The sequence below is a fragment of the Podarcis melisellensis genome, assembly GCF_964234715.1.
Source record: "Podarcis melisellensis genome assembly, chromosome: 2".
NCBI classification, from domain to species: domain Eukaryota; kingdom Metazoa; phylum Chordata; class Lepidosauria; order Squamata; family Lacertidae; genus Podarcis; species Podarcis melisellensis.
The window spans coordinates 122,336,515-122,357,916 of NC_138529.1; the positions used below are offsets into that span (position 1 = coordinate 122,336,515).

The 21,402-nt window shown below is 47.2% G+C and overlaps 4 protein-coding genes and 1 long non-coding RNA gene across 7 annotated transcripts in view; 3 read left to right on the forward strand and 2 right to left on the reverse strand.

Moving 5' to 3' along the window:
- Positions 1-18,798, reverse strand: part of LOC309364399 (uncharacterized protein) — a 152,254-nt gene extending 133,456 nt beyond the window's left edge. Inside the window, exon 1 of the mRNA XM_081901600.1 lies at positions 18,635-18,798. The gene's annotated coding sequence lies outside the window, so the exon portion shown is untranslated. The remainder of the gene's footprint in view (positions 1-18,634) is intronic.
- LOC309364383 (uncharacterized protein) overlaps positions 1-21,402 on the forward strand; it is a 155,808-nt gene that overhangs the window by 115,202 nt on the left and 19,204 nt on the right. The gene's annotated exons all lie outside the window — the stretch shown is intronic.
- LOC309364948 (uncharacterized protein) lies at positions 1,053-9,886 on the reverse strand. Of its 3 annotated transcripts, XM_081902991.1 has the most exons (4): positions 6,479-6,497; positions 5,318-5,406; positions 2,921-3,666; positions 1,053-2,842 (listed from the first exon to the last, which is right to left on the reverse strand). In XM_081902991.1, the coding sequence occupies exons 3-4, from the start codon at positions 3,516-3,518 to the stop codon at positions 2,232-2,234; spliced, it is 1,209 nt and encodes a 402-aa protein (XP_081759117.1). In that variant the 5' UTR covers positions 3,519-3,666; positions 5,318-5,406; positions 6,479-6,497; the 3' UTR covers positions 1,053-2,231. The 3 variants fall into 3 exon arrangements, with proteins under 3 accessions (XP_081759117.1, XP_081759118.1, XP_081759116.1); XM_081902992.1 differs by lacking the exons at positions 5,318-5,406; positions 6,479-6,497 and adding an exon at positions 9,849-9,886; XM_081902990.1 differs by lacking the exon at positions 5,318-5,406.
- Positions 9,962-17,274, forward strand: LOC309364649 (uncharacterized protein). Its single transcript, XM_081902355.1, has 5 exons — positions 9,962-10,151; positions 13,180-13,361; positions 13,491-13,617; positions 13,841-13,918; positions 15,029-17,274. The coding sequence occupies exons 2-5, from the start codon at positions 13,287-13,289 to the stop codon at positions 16,519-16,521; spliced, it is 1,773 nt and encodes a 590-aa protein (XP_081758481.1). The 5' UTR covers positions 9,962-10,151; positions 13,180-13,286; the 3' UTR covers positions 16,522-17,274.
- Positions 17,269-19,898, forward strand: LOC309365492. Its single transcript, XR_014166199.1, has 2 exons — positions 17,269-17,331; positions 19,391-19,898. It is a non-coding gene; the product is annotated as an uncharacterized lncRNA (long non-coding RNA).

The window sequence follows — 21,402 nt, forward strand, 5'->3', positions numbered from 1 at the left end:
CAGAAGCTTTTGTATTAGGAATTATAGGTGCCGAGATCCCAAAAGAACAGACAAGACTCTTTATGGACGTGAAAACTGCTGTACGGATGCTACTAGCCCAAAGATGGAAGGAAGAAAAAATCCCGACCAGATTTTAAAGCACACTTAGAATGAATATTGTTATTAAGACCCGTGTAAGGGAAGGGGGGAAGTTAGGAGATTCAGTGAATCTCAACAAATGATTATATAAATTTATATTTGTAAAAACAAAAACAAAAAAATTACAACCCCCCCCAAAAAAAATCTGAAGAGGGAAAGAACCCCCAAATATCTTCAAAACCTGTAGTCTGTGGGCCTGGCATATACCTGATGCAAACTTGTACCAAGGGCAGCAGAGGAGTTCAGGATGGAGCCTCACCTGTTGTATTAAAGGTAAAAGGTAAAGGACCCCTGACAGTTAAGTGCAGTCGCGAACGACTCTTGGGTTGCGGTGCTCATCTCGTTTTACAGGCCGAGGGAGCCGGCATTTGTCCGCCGCGCAGACTGTTTTCCTGGGTCACGTGGCCAGCATGACTAAGCCGCTTCTGGCGCATTGGACCCCCAAATCAGAGTAGCGTACGGAAACACTGTTTACCTTCCTGCCCACAAATAACCCAGAGATGCATTTTGAATAAAAGGACACATTCTACTCGTGTAAAAACACGCTTATTCCTGGACCATCCACGGGCCAGATTTAGAAGACGATTTGGCTGGATCTGGCCCCTGGGCCTTAACTTGCCTACCCATATCCAAGAGGCTCAGTGGTTTAGACCACAGCGCCACCCGCATCCCAACCACCTGTCGTATTAAGTCATGCCAATCCTTTATACCCAGGCCATGGGCTGGATCCACACAGATATAAAACACACAAGGGGGGGGGGACACAATAAAAAGCTCCCAATGCAATTTAAAATTGACTTTGGGTTTCTGCTGTACAGTGCAACCTGGTTTCAAATTTCTATAACACATTTATAACATTATGATTGACCATTATATCTGAGTCCATGCCTTACAGAAATAAACCAAAGGATGCATTCAGCTTGAAACATTCTTTTTACATCAAATGTTATACTCAGTACTGTGAGATACAACATTCCTTTCTTTAAACACACATTTACACAACTTTACATACTGTTACAAAAGTCGGGTGCCTGCTCCTCTCTCTGCCAAGCCCATGGGGTCTGCTTTCCTTTGGAGAATGGAAGACACGGCGGCGACTGTCGCGACTTCAATATAGGTGGTTTATTCCCCTATTTACACCTTCAATCTGCATGGAGGGTGTCCAGCTCTTAAAGCACGCTCCTCTCAAGTGTCGCTTGTACCCCACAGCAATGCAGCTCTGGAGTCCAAGGCATCTCTGCCACCACCCACCCTACGCAAAGATGGATCTGGGCTCTTCTCCCTGCTTCTTCTTCCCCGCAACCAGACTCCCTTTTCCTGTCACCTCAAAAACACAGTTACCTGGGCAACCTTTAGAACAAAGGTGTCCAACCGATGGACTGTGATCGACAGGTGGACCGCCAGTGTGTTATAGGTCTATTGAGGGATGACATAAAGTGATAATTCAATGTAAAAGAGCCCCACCCCCCTTGGTATATTCCTACCATGCATGCTTTGCTGCTTAAATTACCTCTAGCGTTTTTTGTCCCCCAAAAGCTGCACTAGTCTTGTAACCCGCCCCCCCAAAGTCTCTCCCCCAAGGAAGCTCCACAACTCTGGCCTCCCCCCTTCCACCCCACGCATGCTCCCCCTTCCATTAATGACAATGGGTAGATGACTGTCAGTTTTTTTATACTGGGAGTAGATCACAGTCTCTTGGGAGTTGGACATGCCTGCTTTAGAACATCTGAATCTTCAGTCCAAGATGGCCCAACAACTCATTTTGTCACATTAACAGGTTTCCTCTTCACTAAGCCAGCCAGGGATTCCGTCTAGCACAGCTCTGCAGCTTCGACTTTATTCAATCCCCTGGCATTTATTCATTTCTAGGGTTTAGTGGGGTCCCCCTCTAAAATCTATTATACAAACACCAGAACTCCACATAAACCTCCTGCACTTACAATTGACTTTCTCCCCAATGAGAGTATGTGGACGTTTTCTGAGCACCCCATTATAAGTGAAGCACATTCCACAGTCCTATTTAAGCAGTTTCAACCATTTGTTTTTGTTGGTACTTTCTAAGTCTTCCACTCTGAAATAAGCTCTTTCCACGATCAATACATTTTAAGGTTCCTTCCCAAGTGAGACTGTTGATGCTTTGTAAGGCCTCCACTCTGACAGAAGCTCTTTCCACACTCCATACATCTGAATGGTTTCTCACCAGTGTGAGTTCGATGATGTGAATTAAGGTTTTCACTGCTATGGAAGCTCTTTCCACACTCCATACATTTATATGGTTTCTCCCCTCTGTGAGTTCGTTGGTGTCTTGAAAGGTTGCTTCTATGACTGAAGCTCTTTCCACACTCCATACATTTATATGGTTTCTCCCCTGCGTGAGTATGTTGATGTATTCTAAGTTTGCTCTTATAAGAGAAGCTCTTTCCACATTCCGTACATTTAAATGGTTTCTCCCCTGTGTGGGTCTGCTGATGTTTTATAAGCGTTTTACTATGACAGAAGCTTTTTCCACACTCTGCACATTTAAATGGTGTCTCCCCTGCATGAATCAGTTGATGGTTTCTAAGTGATTCACTTTTACAGAAGGGTTTTCCGCACTCTGCACATTTAAATGGTTTTTCCCCTGTGTGAGTTTGTTGATGTCTTCGAAGTTTTCCATTAACTCTGAAGCTCTTTCCACACTCCATACATTTAAATGGTTTCTCACCTGTGTGAGTTCGATGATGGGTTCTAAGTGCTCCACGCTGACTAAAGCTCTTTCCGCACTCCATACATCTGAACTCACCAGTGTGAGTTCGATGATGTGCATTAAGGTTTCCACTGTTATGGAAGCTCTTTCCACATTCCGTACATTTAAATGGTTTCTCCCCTGTGTGAGTTTGTTGATGTCTTCGAAGTTTTCCATTAACTCTGAAGCTCTTTCCACACTCCATACATTTAAATGGTTTCTCACCTGTGTGAGTTCGATGATGCATTTTAAGGGTTTGACTATGACTGAAGCTCTTTCCACACTCCATACATTTATATGGTTTCTCCCCTGTGTGAGTTCGTTGGTGTCTTGGAAGGTTGCTACTATGACTGAAGCTCTTTCCACACTCCATACATTTATATGGTTTCTCACCCGTGTGAGTTCGGTGATGTATATTAAGTTCTACACCGCGATTGAAGCTCTTTCCACACTCCATACATTTATATGGTTTCTCACCCGTGTGAGTTCGGTGATGTATATTAAGTTCTACACCGCGATTGAAGCTCTTTCCACACTCCATACATTTAAATGGTTTCTCACCTGTGTGAATCCGTTGATGTTTTTGAAGCCGCCGACTCCCACTGAAATTATTTACGTACTCCATACCTTCCAATTGTTTCTCCACTGTGTGCATTCGTTGATATGCATTCACTGACGGTAGTACATTCTACATTCCACACCTTTAAATCGTTTCTTTGTATTCCCAATGAAATTTCAAATGGTCACCCAAAATTCTGATTGTCTTCTCCACCGTCTGCTTTGGAGTGGGAGGAATGTAAATCCTGTAAGGAAGAGAACAAAGGTGGATATTAAAGGTCCAGAGGCCTGATTGTGGGGAAGAAGGGAAAGGGGAGGACACCAGAGAGAGGAGGAGGAACCAGGGGTGTTTCATCAGGAAGAGATTCAAGAGGTGAGTATAAAGAAGAAACCAACCTTCTAACCAGGGTCATTGTACCTGGCTCCCTTTCCGACTCAGAATCCTTACGGAATATCCCCAGGCCATCTTCTGGAATATAAGCAAGGCATCTTTGGGAATGTTATCCAGACTTCCATTTAGTGTGCGAATCTTGGATTTATATAGTTGTTGGAGTACAGATTTCAGTCATAACCCCTGATTCAGTCATTATACACCTTTAGGAACCAGGCAAAAACATTCCTTTTTAACGAGGCCTTTGGTTGATCACATTGACATCCAACACCCTTTTAGAATGTGGCATTTTTTTTTTTAGGGGGTGTTATTGGGTTACTGCTTTTGGTTTGATTTTATATGTTGTGGTCTTGTTGTGAACCACCCTGAGACCTCTGGGTATAGGGCGGTGTATAATAATAATAATAATAATAATAATAATAATAATACCTCTGAAGACCCTATGGTATCCATTTCCACCTTGAACTCCCAAGTAACATTGAGCTCTGCTGAGGTTTCTCTGAAAATACTAAATACCGTATTTTTCTCCCTATAGGACGCACTTTTTCCCGTCCAAAAATGAAGGGGAAATGTGTGTGCATCCTATGGGGCGAATGCAGGCTTTCGCTGAAGCCTGGAGAGCGAGAGGGGTCGGTGCGCACCAACCCCTCTCGCTCTTCAGGCTTCAGGAAGCTATCCGCAAGCCTTGGGAGCTTGGCGGGAGTGCCCGCTGGGCTCCCAAGGCTTGCGGATAGCAGCCTGCATCCCGAAGCCTGGGGCGCGCTGCGCAGCGTGCCCCGGGCAGATATCGGGCAGCCCCACAAGCTCAGGGGACAGCGGGGAGGCGCAGCGTCGCCATCCCACTGTTCCCCAACCTGGTTTGGAGGCTGGCAGTGGGGAGAAGCGCGCTTCTCCCCACCGCCAGCCCCACAAGCTCAGGGGACAGATATCCGCAAGCCTGGGGAGCAGCCTGTTCTGGGGACTGGGGTCAGGGGAAGCTTGGGCTTCCCCTGCCCCAGCCCCGCGCCTAGGGGGGAAATAATTCCCCCCTTTATTTCCCCCCAAAAAAACTAGGTGCGCCCTATAGCCCGGTGCGCCCCATGGGGCAAAAAATACGGTATCTGCATTCCGTTTTCTCCTTCTTCTGTGATATTTAACATCTTCCTGGTGCATTCATCTATCTCTGCTCTCCCTATATATTTTATCGGGGTTTTTTTGTTTCCCTTGTCATTTACTAATCCCCCCTTTTCCTGCAAAGAGGTAGGTTAGGCAGAGAGGTAATGTGCCCCAGGGAGCTTCAGGGCAGATGGGGGGGGGGAGTTTAACCCCCTGTCTCCCAGGTCCTTGTCAGACACTCATTCTTCTCAGGCTGGGCTCATTTACTGAATTCATATACTGAATTCACAAGAGGCTCCAACTGTTGTGATTAAACTGCTGCCTCCAACTGCTACCTTCTAAAGCAATCTTAGAAGTATTGTTATTACTCTTATATTTATCTATACCCCACTTTTTATCCTGACACGGACTCTGTCACTTGCTCCTCTCTTCTCCCGGTGGACCAATGGCCTGACTTGGAATAAGGAAGATCACAGTGTCTGGAGATGCAACAGCTTGCCTGGAACAAAATGTAGGGAAGGGGATTCAGCTTCTAGGGAGTATTGAAGGAAGGCAGGCGGGTGGGGTCACAGGGTGGCATAATAATAATAATTTTTATTTATACCCCGCCCTCCCCAACCAAGACTGGGCTCAGGGCGGCTAACACCAGGTATAAAAACAATTGATTAAAATACAACTTAAAAACCAGATTAAAATACATTAAAATGCAGCCTCATTTCAGTAGAAACTCAAATCACAAACTTTTTGGGGATGAAAACATCAGGTCTTCACCAAGGCCAACTATCCAGACTGGTCCTACGTGGGCCAGAAAAAAGCCAGGGAAGTCCCCAAATAGGAGTTCCATCACAGAAGAAGAAATGAAAAAGGAAAGAGGGGAAGGGGATCAAGTTGATTCCAAGCCAAAGGCCAGGCGGAACAACTCTGATCCTGCAGGGCCCTGGTCTCATGAGACAGAGCGTTCCAAAAGAAGCTCCGCCCCAGCTGCTTGTGGGGGTTGCTATGCTACTGCATCCAGGAAAGAAGCGGGTGGGGAAATTGGACACCCCCCCTAGAGAAGGAATCCTTCTCTAGGTCAACCTCAAGAGTGGCAGATTCCTGGGAAGGAATGAGAAGCCAAGGCAGCTCCTCCAGAAATCCCCAGATGGAGGCATCTCCGAACAAGGCCATGTCCCCCCCCCCCAACAATTATCGGTTTGGCTTCTCCGCCCCAGGGATGCTCCCATTCACCCCTCAGACAACCTCTGCCCCCTCTCTTCTCTGGAGTCTCCCCTACACCGAAAACTCCCCCCCCCCGGCACGCCCCCTGCCCTGCTTCAAGGTGGGGGCCCTTGGGGGGGGCTTCAAAAGAGACGGTGCAAGGGAAACCCTGCAGGCGTTGGGTCCCCGCTTTGCAGCTGCATTGCATGGATCGAGCCCCTCGGAGAAGAGCTTTATGGGGAGGGGGGCTCTGGCCCTTGCTCTCCACCCCCATCGCCCCCACCCCGCCCTCGTCCCAGGACAGGAGATTTTTCGGAGGGGGGGAACAGAGAGGGGTCTCTATGTCCTTTTCCTCCCCCCTCCCAAATCTTTACCTCTTTCTCCTCTCTCGCCGTTCTCCCGCGTCCCTCTTTAGCTATTTCCCCATTTCCGAAATCTCTTGCTTCTCCTTCTGCCCCACTTCCTCCTCCCCCTTCCTGGGAGTAGCCCCTTCCTCTTTTCGCATGGGAGCCGGACGTGATGGCGCTGCCTTCAGCTTCCTCCTCTTTGGGCTCGCTTGCGTGGTTGTCCAACTCCACGCCCACCCCGTTGACCAGGGTGGGATGGGGGGGGGGGTTTGCAGGAGGAGGAGGACCAGATCAAGATCCTTTGGGCCCTGAAGGGGAACAGAAACAGACTCCAAACTCTGCAGACGGCATCATTTTCCAGCCGCTGCCTTGAGCACCGAGCAGGGAGGGGAGAGATGCTCTTGGGCTGAAATTCTCCTTGCAGGATCCCCAAAATGGGCATCTGGTTTCCCACTGGGAGGGCAGAATTCGGAGCGAGATGGGAGCAACTGGCCTGATCCAGCTACAGGGACCTTCTTGTGTTCTGCGTGCGCGCGGGTGTGTGTGTTTGTGTGTAAGAATCCCTGGATCTTCTCTGCCACGAGGACGAATCAGGTGTGCATCCACCTCCCTTCATTTTTTTTGGAGGGTGTGTGTGTGTGTCTTTCCCCACCTGTCCAGCAGCTTCCCTGTCTGCCCTCTCCCCCTCCCCCAAATCCCCCAATCATTGCATTGCATTAGCTCCATCCCCACCCCCAAAAAACCAACAGAGGGTGGCAGGTGGGAAGGGGCAGGACAGTTGGTCTGGTTAAGGGGAGAAGCCCTGAGGCGGGAGGGTCGGTATCCAGTAGCCCTTTCAATCCCATTGCAGGGTATTGTTTCAGGAATTTATGTATAGGGTTTTTTTTTTGGGGGGGCGGGTGCCCCTCCAGCAGATATCATGCACATGCAGCCCACTACCAAAATCAGCACAATCACTTTTGTAATTTGTCCCCACAAAACATTTCATCACAGTTTCTGCCTATCTATTCAAAGGGCCTCTGCTGCACGATACCAAATGTAAGAATTCACTGATCAATGTATCTCTGTACTGGCTCACTGGGAAAACTTCAGAAATTCATATAGACAGGTGAGCTCAGCTACTCAGCAGTCCCTCTGCCTGAGGGAGAATCCCTGGCATCCTGATACCTGAGGGCCAGACAGGTAGCCATTCCAGAAATAACAAACAGAAATCGGCACTGCTGCGGCACAGTGGGAGGCCCCATTAGCTAAAGTGGTATTGAAGGGGACAAGTTAGGTTACCCTAAAACCTGTTTGTGAATTCCTCCCCCCCCCCAACCAGGCCTCAAGCATTTTAACTAAAAGCATTTAGTTAAGCATATTGCTCTGTTGTAGTAAAAGATAGCTGAGAGAACAATGATTTTTTGCTTCCCAGGTTACCTTGCTTACCAAATTGCAAGTGAAAAAGAAACAATTCTATGGAAGATCGTTTCTGCCAACATTCGTGGGCAAACTCATGAGAGAGGGAGGGGGGAAAGAGAGGGACTTGGAAAATGGATAAAACCTGCTTGTAAAAATGTTTTCAGTGTACTTGCTTTGTGAATTTATTATGCAGGTGCCTTCTGCCACCCCGGAGGGCAGAATAAAGCTTTTTCTCTGAAATTATCCCTTGAGTGTCTGTTTGACTCCCATCTCCCTCTCCCCGGGTGCAACCTTTTTTCCTACCCGTGAAAAAGGCCTAGAAAGGCTACAGTATCTCAGGTTAAGAACAGTTTCAGGTTAAGAATGTTCCTCTGGAACAAATTAAGTTCTTAACCAGAGGTACCACTGTATCTCTTTTGTTACACTTGATGGATGTTTGGTGGAGGGCAAGGAGAACCATGGGGCAGGGTCCAGGATGCTCAGATTACTGCCACCAGACCCCCCCCCCCTATCATGATGTAACCATGATGTAGTTGGGGGGGTGTCACATGGGGATTAGCAGCTGATAAAAGTTTGGGGGCTTTTTGTTTGGGGCTTCCATCTTGCTTTGTCTTGCAGTGAGTTGGAGTCCTGTCGCGACAGTCTTCAATAAAGACCAGATCTACTGGCTGCTGTTTTGCTCTGGTATTCCTGGCTGGTGTCCTTGTTTTTTGTCCAAGGGAGCCCTCAGATTTTTCCGCTAACTGTATTATCCTGGATGGCCCTTGGGTCCCTTCCAGCTGAAAGATTCTATCATTCTCTCACTCCCTCTGTAGCAATGGACCTGGGAGACCAGAGTTTGAGCCCAATCCCCGGGTGAGCTTGGGCCATCTCGGCCTACCTCACAGGGTGGTTGTTCTGAGAATTTAAAGGGAGTGGGAGGACAACAGATCTGTTATTTTTGGACTAGTTGACCCCCTGGACTCCCTTAAATAGGTATAAACTCAGCAAAATAGCAAAAAAATAAAGGCCAAACAGCTGTGGGCAGTCAGGAGAGCCCCACTACCACAGCTGGCTGCCTCATGGGAGATGGATGGAGTTCCCAAAGCAGCCAAGGAAGAATTCAGAGCCTGGAAGGCGTCCTGGAGAGAAAGAGCTGGGCTGTGAACATAACAGGTGTGGGGCATAGATACAAAACCCACAGAAACTGATTGGATCACTATAAAACCCTATTTTGCTGGAATTGTCCAGAACACCCCACCTCCAAAGGCTGTGTACGGAATATACACTTAAAGCAGATTCTTTCCTTCAAAGAATCCAGAGAACTGTAGTTTACCCCTCGCGGAGCTACAATTCCCAGAACCCTTGACATCAGGCTGAGCTGATTTCTAACTTTCAAGGGTGGCTAAGTTGGCACCTGCTTTCTGCCAATCTCTTATACTCGTGCCATGGGCTGGATCCATAGATATATACATATATATACAATTTTATACATATAAATATGGCCTTTGGTTTGGACTCAGTCTGACCCTTATGTTGCCCTTCCCTCATGGTCTTGATCTATCGGCTACTTTTAAAATGAGGCTGCATTTTAAATTGCATTTTAACCTGTATTTTAAATTGCTCCCGCCCCCATTAAGTTTTTACTGTGATTTTATTGGTGTTAGCCACCCTGAGCCCGGCTCTGGCTGGGGAGGGCAGGGTATAAACTATTATTACTATTATTATTATTATTATTATTATTATTATTATTATTATTATTATTTCCTCCCATTTTCTCCTCGCCCAGCTTGCAAATTAAGAATTTGAAAGAATATCCTCCTAGTGAGCTGTGGTGGGAACTTTTTGCCTTCAAATTCTCTGGATGGCCCCCATTCAGGAGTTCCCTGGGTGGGAAACCATGTTTTTTTTGGGGGGGGGGCTTCAAAGGAGACGGTGCAAGGAAACCCTGCAGGTGTTGGGCGGCCGCTTTGCAACTGCAAACTCTGCCCTTTTCTCCCCCACGCGGAATCTTTACCTCTTTGTCCTCTAGAGGGGTTCCTTTTGCAAACTTCCTGAGAGAAGCCCCTTCCAGCGTTCGCGTGGAAACCGGATGTGACGGCGCTGCCTTTGGCTTCCTCCTCTGAGGAAATTCCAGAAAAAAACCCAACAAAAACAAACCCGTTTTCCGGGAGGGGGTCACTCCCCCTCCCTCTGGGTCAATGAGTTCGGCTTCCTAGAGAGGCAGGAGGTTTTGGGGGATATAGAGGCATTGTTGGAGGGGAGGGGTCTCCATGCATATTAACAGAAAAGAAAAAGGCTTGCAGAGGAGGAGAAAAAGGTGCAGTATATTTTTTGTTGGGGGGGGAGGAGGAATTGAGGTGCAGTATTTTTTTTGTTGGGGGGGAGGAATTGACGTAGGGGGTGGGAGAAGGATTTGTTTCCCCTCCCCTTGAATTTACAAGCAGGGCTACTAGGGAGAGGTTTTTTTGGGGGGGCGCGGAATGAGAGAAAAACAGGGAAGGTCAGTAGGGGGTGGGAGGGTGCTGCAAAGTGGGGTTGCCCCCAACAAGGTTTGCATTGCAATATATTCTTTTGGGGGGGGGGGACAAAGACCCTTCGGTGCCTGAAAACCAGGAAAGGGCGCTCGCTCCCCCCCCCCGCATGCAACCAGAATCGGATACTGAACAGTCACAAGGTGACAACCAGACACTCCCCCCCCCCAAAAGGTATCTTAGACGCAGCCTCTTAATCCACCCCCTCCCTCCCACCACTCCTTGCAGTCTCATGGTCAAGCTCCCTGGGGTGGGGGCGGGTTTTGCTGCAGTGGAAGCTGCCTTGCATGGGGGGGGGGGAATTGGGGAGGAGGGTGTCGCAGTGCTGCTTTTAGCCCCCGAGCTGGAGAACAGAGTCGCCTCTGGATTGGGAGAGAGGGGAGACATTTCGAATTGGGTGGGGGGTGAGAGGTGGACAATGTCAAGGGGAAATCGGCCTCCGGAGCATCCTTAGTAAGAAAGAGGCTGATGGGAGAAGGAAGCAAAAGGAAACAAGAATTTGCTTATTAGGAAGGAAGAGGTGGCCCCCGCCCGTCCCCTTTTCAGAAATCATAGATGGGGGGCTGGGAGACTAGGAAGAAGAATGGGCACCTTCCAGATGGTCTCAAGGCATTGGCTGGAGGCATTAAGTGGCGCTGTGGGTTAAACAACTGAGCCTAGGGCTTTGCTGATCAGAAGGTCAGCGGTTCGAATCCCCACAATGGCACCCCGTTGCTCTGTCCCTGCTCCTGCCCACCTAGCAGTTCAAAAGCACGTCAAAGTGCAAGTAGATAAATAGGTACTGCTCCGGCGGGAAGGTAAACGGCGTTTCTATGCACTACTCTGGTTCGCCAGAAGCGGCTTTGTCATGCTGGCCACATGACCCGGAAAAAATGCGGTCAAACGCCAGCTCCCTCGGCCAATAAAGCGAGATGAGTGCCACAACCCCAGAGTCAGCCACAACTGGACCTAATGGTCAGGGGTCCCTTTATCTTTACCTTTACGTGCAGGAGTTGGTAAAAGGGCAGCTGAGGGACAAGGAATTTGCTAAAAAAAAATAAAAATGCATGTTAATTAGAGACAGATCTGTAAAATAAACTGCAGGAGGCAGTGGAAGACAGGAGTGCCTGGCGTGTAATAAATTTGAAAATGAGTTAAAATTAATTGGCAAAAAAACATACCCCCTTTGAAGAACTGACCCAGCAGAGGGCTGGCTGATGGTCTTTCCTTCTGTTGCTGCTGTTCACATTGCAGACCAGCCAAATGTAGTGCTTAAAGCATGGGGGGGGGGGTCCTTCACCCAGGAGGCCACATTCCCTCCTGAGCAGCCTTCCAATTGATGGGTGGGGACTCAAGGGCTGGATTTGACCCCTGGGTCTTGTTTCCCCACCCCAAAGTTAGGGTGCAGGGCTAAGACAAAAAAAGACCCTGTATTTCCTCTGTAGTCACCAGAATGCCCCCCCTGAGTGTTGGTTCCTGCTTTCCCCCCCTTTAAATTCTCCCTCCCCACCCCCAAAAAAGTTGCAAATAGAAAACATAAACTGAACTCCCCGTCAAAACACACACACAAATGTGTGTCCTTATGGGAAAACATTGTTCCAAAGTGTCGGGTGCGAATCTGGTGGATGCCAAGGCAGTTGACGGTCTTTAGAGTAAGGGTTGAAAAGTTACCCTGTCACAATGAAATCATCCCCAGTACTTCTTTTTCCAGCAAATGATTCAACTCCTTTTTGTCAGGTTATGGTGTGTTTTTTTGTAGATGACCATAATGTTATTAGTCTAGATTTTCAAGATAGCCTACAAAAGAGAACAAGAATATAACACAGATCAAAAACATAAGAAACAAAAACAATTATCGTAGCAACAGTAAAAATACAAAAAGCAGTAGGTATGAAAATCTGTGGGGTTTTTTGGAAAGTGCAATAGTCCAGATTTTCTGTTTCTGTTGTGATAATTGCAAGTGTTCCAGAGATTTCCCGTTTTGAGCAATGAGTTGTTTAGCCCTTGTTGATGAGTTCTTTATATTTCATATAAGCATTTTCATCTTTAAAAATAGTTAACAATTCCAAAGTTGGGATATGTAGGATTTTTTTGTTTAGGGATCAAGTTTATTTCATAAACATTTCTTTCCCGCACATGTATAGTTGTTCCAACCCCCTCTCACTCTCTCCAGCAGAGATGGAATATAGCTTTGTTCCTATAGCTACACCTCAGGGGTGCTAGAAGCAGCAGTGTAGGAGTTTAAAGAGGGGATTTATTTTATGTGTCCGTATAGTGACTTCAAGGGGTCTAGTTACAGGTAGGTAGCCGTGTTGGTCTGCCGTAGTCGAAACAAAATTCCAGTAGCACCTTAGATACCAATAACAAACTTAGTTGGTCTCTAAGGTGCTACTGGAAGGAATTTTTTTATTTCAAAGGGTCTGTTATCCCACAGTCTCTGCCAGCTGTCCCTACGTCTGATTCCCAGGTATGTTCCACCAAGTTGGTTTCACCTAAATGAATACCACCAACAGCTTTAATACATTTTTGATAATACGTGTTTGGATTTTGCATATGTATTTGCAATTAGAATTTCAGCCGAAGTTTAAAGAGGCATGTGCAGTAACTGCTGGGTTTGTTAGAAAAATGTGTGATTTGATGCACGTTTAGCAAATTCCAGATGTTGTCTAGCTTTACTTAACATTTGTTCCCCAGTCAAAGGTATGCTATTTGTGTAAAAGTCTCCCACCCTAAATAAATCTGCCTTTCTGTGAACAGCTCTCAGACCTCCAGGTATAGGGGGGTATATAAATTCAATTAGTAATAATAAAAATCTCTGCATCGTTTTCCTTAAAGAGCTGCTCCTTGCTCCCTGCATTGAAGTGCATCGTGGCAACAGCTGAGAGCGTCCCAGAAGTGGCCCAGTTTACGCCTCCTCCTCCGTCGTTTCCACTGGCAGCGCAATGGCCTCCGAGACCCCCTCTGTACGGTCTCTTCTCAGAGGTGGAGTGGAAAGAGGAGCCAGGCAGCTTCCTCAGGTAGGGAAAGAGCAACGGGAGGAGGGAGGAGGGAAGAGGCACAGATGGGACCACCCAGCCTCCCTCTGTGTTGATTGGGGATGATGGGGATCTAAGAGCAGCTCTGTTTTCTTCCTCTTCTTCTTCCAGGCCCTCTTGACCTTTGAGGAGGTGGCTGTGTTTTTCACGGAGGAGGAGTGGGCTCTGCTGGATCCAGGCCAAAGAGCTCTGCACAAGGAAGTCATGGAGGAGAATCATGAGATGGTGGCCTCTCTAGGTAAGGGCAGATTTGTATCCCTCCTGGCTGTTAGACATTGAAGGTGTGAAACTTTAGGTCAAATCCTGTATGTACTCAACTTTGCTTTCCCCTACTGGTGTGGTGCATCTTTATAGGCTCTGGTTACGTAATCCCTTCCTTTGAGGTCGTGGATACAGATTAATTTGAAACGGTTGGATGATGTGCCGCCAAAAGTAACTAATATTGTCTTTTTCCTTGGCAGAATCAGACCTCAGTTCCTGTTGGGAAGAGGGACAAGATCCATTTCTCCAGGATCCCAAAGAAGGGGAGATCTCAGAAGGTAGCTGCTTAGCTGTGTTGTGGGGCCCTTTTTCCTCCAGAAAGAGAGGGAGCACAAGGCTGCTGCCTTTATGTCCTGGTTCTGGGCTTCCTTTCACTGCATCTAGTTGGCTTCTGTAGGACTAAATAGACCAGGTGGGCAAATGTAGCCTTCAAACGCTCTCCTGCTGGCCCTTGGGGCTATCTTCTCCTCGGCCATCTCCATCCCCAGGCCATGACCCATTACCTTCCCTGCTTCACATCCTCCTTGAGTCCCTTTTTCATGGCTGGGTTGTGTCCTTTAAATCTGCTTGCCTGATTGGAGGACAGTGGGTGGGTTTTGTAGTAACTCCGCTGCTCCCTGACAGCGACATTGAATATTATTATTATTATTATTATTATTATTATTATTATTATTATTATTATTATTAATTTATACCCCGCCCCTCCGGCTGGGTTTCCCTAGCCACCCTGACCAGCTTCCAGTACAGTGGTACCTCGGGTTACGAACTTAATTCGTTCTGGAGGTCCATTCTTAACCTGAAACCGTTCTTAACCTGAGGTGCGCTTTCGCTAAGGGGGTCTCCCGTGCCGCTGTGGCAAAGTTTGTAATCTGAAGTACTTCTTCCGGGTTAGTGGAGTTTGTAACCCGAAGCGTTTGTAACCTGAAGTGTTTGTAACCCGAGGTACCACTGTACATATAAAAACATCATAAAACATCATAAAATGTTTTACATTTGTTGTTACACCCCCTTCCGCCCCTGGCTCCCACAGAGCATGAACATGCACACCTGGAGTGCAAAAATTGACAATTTCTAGGAGGTCTTTGGCCTGGTCCAGTAGGACTATTCTTGTAAAGACCAGAGATGTCCTCCAGGCTTGAGTTTTCCCTTTCTTTGTGCTGAGATATGTCTCAAATTAAAATATCCTCTGTGGTGCCACTGAGCTGAGGTTAATGTACGGTTAGGTTCTTTTCAGAAGTGCCCATGTGCCCTTCTCATTAGCGGGAAGGGACATGCTTGAGAACAGTAAAATCAGTGAAGCAAAGAATTGAACTCAATGCGTAATGAGCATGTCGGCTTCTGCCATGCAGTCTGAGTGATATTTTCATTTTCTCCCTCTCCCTAAACAGGTTACAGGCAGAAGAGCAAGAGTTATGGGGAGCCATTGATGGTGTCATCAGAAAATGTGGAGTGTGAAGCAGGGGAAAAGACGGAAAGGAAATCCTCTGCTATGCAGGACATTGATATCCATGTCGCCCTAAATCCACAGGAAGAATGTACAGGGAGCAGCAGTGTGGAGTGTGGAAAAAGCTTCAGTCAGAGTGAAAGTGTTAGTCTACATCAAAGAACCCAAACAGGGGAGAAAGCGTTTCAATGCACAGAGTGTGGAAAGAGCTTAAGTAGTGCTGGTAACCTTGTCAAGCATACAAAAACCCACAGAGGGGAGAAACCATTTAAATGCATGGAGTGTGGAAAGAGTTTCAGCCAGAGTGGAAACCTTATTGCACATCAAAGAACCCACACAGGGGAGAAACCATTTACATGTATGGTGTGTGGGAAGAGTTTCAGTCTTAATCACCATCTTACTTTACATCAAAGAACGCACACTGGGGAGAATCTGCATAAATGCATGGAGTGTGGAAAGAGCTTCTGTACCAGTAGTTTCCTTACTGCGCATCAGAGAACCCATACTGAGGAGAAACGATTTCAATCTATGGTGTGTGAAAATAACTTCAGTCTTAATTACCATTTTACTCTACATCAAAGGACCCCCGGTGTGGAGAAACCGCATAAATGCTTGGTGTGTGGAAAGAGCTTCAGTTGTAGGAGTAACCTTACTTTACATCAAAGAACCCACACTGGAGAGAAACCCTTTAAATGTACGGAGTGTGGAAAGAGCTTCAGCCAGAGTGGAAATCTTACTGCACATCAAAGAACCCACACAGCTGATAAACCATTTAAATGTATGGTATGTGGAAAGAGCTTCAGTTTCAATTACTCTCTCACTTTACATCAAAGAACCCACACCGGGGAGAAACCATTCAAATGCATGGAATGTGGAAAGAGCTTTCGTGCAAGTAGTGTGCTAATTGTGCATCAAAGAACCCACACTGGGGAGAAGCCATTTAAATGTATGGAGTGTGGAAAGAGCTTCAGGCAGAGTGGAAGACTGACTGCACATCAGAGAACGCACACTGGGGAGAAACCATTTAAATGTATGGAGTGTGGAAAGAGCTTCAGCCAGAGTGGAAACCTTACCACACATCAAAGAACCCACAAAACAGAGAAACCATTTAAATGTATGGTGTGTGGAAAGAGCTTCAGTCTCAATTACTATCTTACTTTACATCAGAAAACCCACACCGGTGAAAAACTTTTTGAATGCCTGGAGTGTGGAAAGAGCTTTAGTTGTAGGAGTGCTCTTACCGCACATCAAAAAACCCACGCATTGGGGAAACCATATGAATGCATGGTGTGTGGAAAGAGCTTCAGGCGTATGAGTAACCTTAATTTACATCAAAGAACCCATACTGGGCAGAAATTATTTAAATGTATTGAATGTGGAATAAGCTTCAGCCAGGGTGGAAACCTTATTGCGCATCAAAGAACGCACACAGCGTAGAAACCGTTGTGAATCCCAGAGGTGGAGAAGCAGAGAAGACAAAGCTTAGCCACTAAGAAGAAGAAGAAGAAATGGTCTCCGCATTCTGCCTAATATTTGGGTCGGCCTGGTTGTCATTTGGAGTGTGTTTCATTGTGAATCCAAGATGTGGAGAAAGAGAGGATGTAAAGTTTAGCCACTTGGTCAGGAGGTCAGTGAAGGGCATTGGTCTGCTGCCATCACCGTTTCCTTTCAGTAAAACAGAACTCCATCTTGCATATCACCCATCAAGTAGGGTGCTTCCTTGGGAAATGTAATAGAACTGGCTATGGCTTTCCGTGTAGAGAACCACATGCCACTCCCTTCAAAGAGTGTGTGTGTGCACGCGCAAGATTATGAAACCTCAGATGGCCTAGGAGAGTGTCCCCAGTTGCCTTCAGCACAGTCTACTGCATCTCCCATACCACCAGGAAATTGGTCATTCTCTGGGCTACTCAATAGTACACTAGAAATACTATATTGTTTGTGGATAGGCTATGATTAGTCCTGCTGCAAAGCGGCAGCACTCTGTTTTATTTTGTAATCTGTTTAAGCTGTTTGCTTGCTATCCCCTTAACTTTCATTCAAAATAAAGTTTCACAATCTGACCAGCTCTTCGCTTTGTCCTATCACTGAAGCTCTTCAGAGTACCAGCTTTTAGTCTACTCAAAAGAACAGTGAATATCATTGCTAGATTCACGTAGGTAGCCGTGTTGGTCTGATGCAGTCAAAATAGTCCAGGAGCACCTTAGAGACCAACTAAGAAGTAAGATGAAGTTGGTCTCTAAGTTGGTCTCTATGAGATGGCTATGAAAGCTGCTAAGAAATCTTACTTTGCAGCTTCCATTGCATCCACTAGCTCTCACCCGGCACAACTTTTAAAAATAATTAGGTCAATAACGTCCTTAGGAGGACAACCAAATTTAAGCACAAATTCGACCCACAGCTGTGAGGCATTCGCGAGTTTTTTTGCGGAGAAAGTCCTGTTGCTCCGCCGTGACCTCCCTGCCAATTTAGATACAGTGACTGAACTGGAGGCCCCTCGACTGATTTCAGGTCCAGTGTTGGACCATTTCGATCGGATACTCCCTACTGATGTGGATAGATTCCTCCAAGTTGGTAGGCCCACCACCTGCCTCCTTGATCCGTGCCCGTCTTGGCTGATTAGGGAATGTCCAGATGTTGTGCGGACCCCCTGGTTGAAATTATCAATTTGTCCCTTGACATTGGCACATTCCCAGGGGAATTGAAGGAAGTAGATCCCTTAGACCTATCCAATTACCGCCCAGTTTCAAATCTTCCATACCTGGGTAAGGTAATTGAGAGAGCGGTTGCTGAACAGCTTGGTAGGTCTCTGGAGGAAACATCGGCATTAGATCCATTTCAGTCCGGTTTCCGTCCTGGTTTTGGGACGGAGACGGCTCTGGTTGCCCTAACAGATGATCTCCGTAGACAACTGGATCGAGGCGGGTCAGGACTGCTGATCCTTTTAGATTTGTCAGCAGCCTTTGACATGGTCGATCATGATCTTCTGGACCACCGCCTTGCAGATGTAGGGATACAGGGCATAGCCCGTAACTGGTTGTGCTCTTTTATCTCTGGTCAGGGACAGAGGGTGGCATTAGGGAGGGAAATGTTGTCGCGCCACTCCTTGGTGTGTGGAGTGCTGCAGGGCGCAATTCTCTCCCCGATGCTTTTTAACATCTTTATGCGCCCCCTTGCCCAGATTATCCGGAGCTTTGGGCTTGGCTGTCACCAATATGCTGATGACACTCAGCTCTATCTGCTGATGGATGCCCACACTGACTCGGCCCCGAGCACACTGACCAGATGCTTGGAAGCTGTGGGTGGATGGTTTCGTGGGAGCCGATTGAAACTAAATCCTTCGAAGACAGAGGTCCTATGGCTAGGTCGGGATGGCATGGGGATGAGGGACCAACTCCCTTCTCTTGCGGGGGCCCAATTAGTGCCATTGCCTTCCGTTAAGAGTTTGGGTGTAATCCTTGATGCCTCCCTTTCCATGGAGGCGCAAGTTACAGCAACAGCCAAGGCGACATTTTTCCACCTTCGCCGCATCAAGCAGTTGGTCCCTTACCTTTCCCGCCCCGACCTGGCCACAGTGATCCATGCGACGGTCATCTCCAGGCTTGACTACTGTAATTTGCTCTATGCGGGGCTGCCCTTGAAGCTGTCCCAGAAACTCCAGCGGGTACAGAATGCTGCAGCGAGGCTCCTCACGGGGTCTCTGCCATGGGAGCATATTCACCCAGTGCTTTTCAAGCTGCACTGGCTCCCGGTGGAGTACAGGGTCAGATTTAAGCTGCTGCTTTTGACCTTTAAAGCCCTTCACGGCCTAGGACCCTCGTACCTACGGGACCGCCTCTCCTGGTATGCCCCACGGAGAGCCTCAAGGTCCATAAATAATAACACCCTAGTGGTCCCAGGCCCTAAAGAAGTTAGATTGGCTTCAACCAGAGCCAGGGCCTTTTCAACTCTTGCTCCGGCCTGGTGGAACGCTCTGCCTCTTGAGACCAGGGCCCTGCAGGATCTGATTTCTTTCCGCAGGGCCTGTAAGACAGAGTTGTTCTGCCTGGCCTTTGGCTTGGAGCCAATTTGATTCTCTCTCTCTCTCTCTCTCTCTCTCTTTCCTCTTTCTTTTCCTTCTCCTCCTGCGATGAGGCTACATTTTAATATTTTAATGTTCCATTATTTTAATGTTGTATTTTATTTTTGTTTTTAAGTTGTAATCATTCATCTTGTTTTTATTATTGCTTGTAAGCCGCTCTGAGCCCAGCCTTGGCTGGGGAGGGCGGGGTATAAATAAAAAATTATTATTATTATTATTATTAAGGTGCTACTGGACTTTTTTAAAATTTATTTTTAATTTCGACTGAATAGCAATGTAAAGGATGCTCAGATTAAAACAGCTGTATGTGTAGCCTTCATATTACAACTATTGCCTACTTTTCACATATACAAATATCCCACAAATCATATTTCCTTTCATCAAAAAGAGAAATCTCCTTTTGGCCATTGTGGAAATAACCAATCATTTTGGATGCATATCATAAAATTCTCCTCTTCAAAGGAGAGATGGGACCCCTTTGGGGCACTAACTCAGCCTTTTCTTGCTGAGAGAATCAGGCTTGCGACAACGAAATTAGTCATTTTTTCTCAACTCTGCAATTGGACAACTTGGAATTCTTTCGCATTGATTCCTTAGAATATATTTTCTGTATGTGTGTAAAAACAGCCTTACATTTTTATCTTCTGTAATCCTGAACTGTCGTGAGATCTATGGATGAACAGTATACTACTACTACTACTAGCATCTTAAATAAATAAACCTATTAACTAAGGTTATGTGACTGAAATCTTCATTGAAGCCTGTATATTCTGTGTGCTTATATGGTGGGTGTAAACATCACCCCAACTATTTCTGAAATAAAGTTGTTACTTTAACCCAGGGGTCAGCAAACTTTTTCAGGAGGGGGCCGGTCCACTGTCCCTCAGACCTTGTGGGGGGCTGGACCCTTTGCCTCCCGAAAGCATCCCCCTCCCAAAAGGCCTATGCCACTCACGCCGCAGCCGACACTGCCTCGCCTTCAGCAGCGTCAGCGTCCTCTGTCTCAGCGGGGCACAGAGCCCAAGCCACTGGCCTTGGCGGGAAGGAAGGGGCGGCACCCAGAGGCGTCCATGTCACGGATGTCAGTCTCCACGCAGAGAGGCCTCTGTGCCGTGCCTGTTTAGCGCAGGGACTGACCGAGCAGGCGGCAGGGTCCACAAGGTTTGTGAGCCAGATTAATGAGCCCGGTGGGCCGTATCCGGCCCATGGGCCTTAGTTTGACGACCTCTGCTTTAACCAAATGATAAGGTGACACTATGGTTTTCCCAGTAGTGATGTATGGAAGTGAAAGCTGGACCATAAAGAAGGCTGATCGCCAAAGAATTGATGCTTTTGAATTATGGTGCTGGAGGAGACTCTTGAGAGTCCTATGGACTGCAAGTAGATCAAACCTATCCATTCTTAAGGAAATCAGCCCTGAGTGCTCACTGGAAGGACACATCCTGAAGCTGAGGCTCCAATACTTTGGCCACCTCATGAGAAGAGAAGACTCCCTGGAAAAGACCCTGATGTTGGGAAAGATGGAGGGCACAAGGAGAAGGGGACGACAGAGGACGAAATGGTTAGATAGTGTCTTCGAAGCTACCAGCATGAGTTTGACCAAACTGCGGGAGGTAGTGGAAGACAGGAGTGCCTGGCGTGCTCTGGTCCAGGGGGTCACGAAGAGTCGGACACGACTGAACGACTAAACAACAACAAAAGGTGACACAGTGCTCTAAGTCACTTCTATCACTGATTATAGAATTGGGAGGGACCCTGGTGGTCATCTAGTCCAACTCCCTGCAATGCAGGAATCTTTACTAAAGCATCCCTGAGAGATGGCCGTCCAACCTCTGCTCAGAAACTTCCAAGGAAGGAGAGTCCACTACCTCCTGAGGGAGTCTGTTCCACTGTTGAACAGCTCTTACTGCCAGAAAGTTTTTCCTGATGTTTAGTCAGAGTCTCCTTTCTCGTAACTGGGAAGTCATGCATTTGAGTCCTCCCCTCCATTTCCCAAGGGGGAGCCCTTTCGATATCTGAAGATGGCTCTCATATCTCCTCTTTTCTAAGCTAAACACAACCCACTCCCTCAACCACTTCTCTTAAGGCTGGGCTTCAAGATCCTTTAAAGTCTGCACATTTTCCAGCTTGTCAATACCCTCCTCAAATTGTGGCACCCAGAACTAGACACCATACTCCAGGTGTGGTCTGACCAAGGCAGAGCAGAGAAGGACTAGGACTAGGAGAGCCAGTGTGGT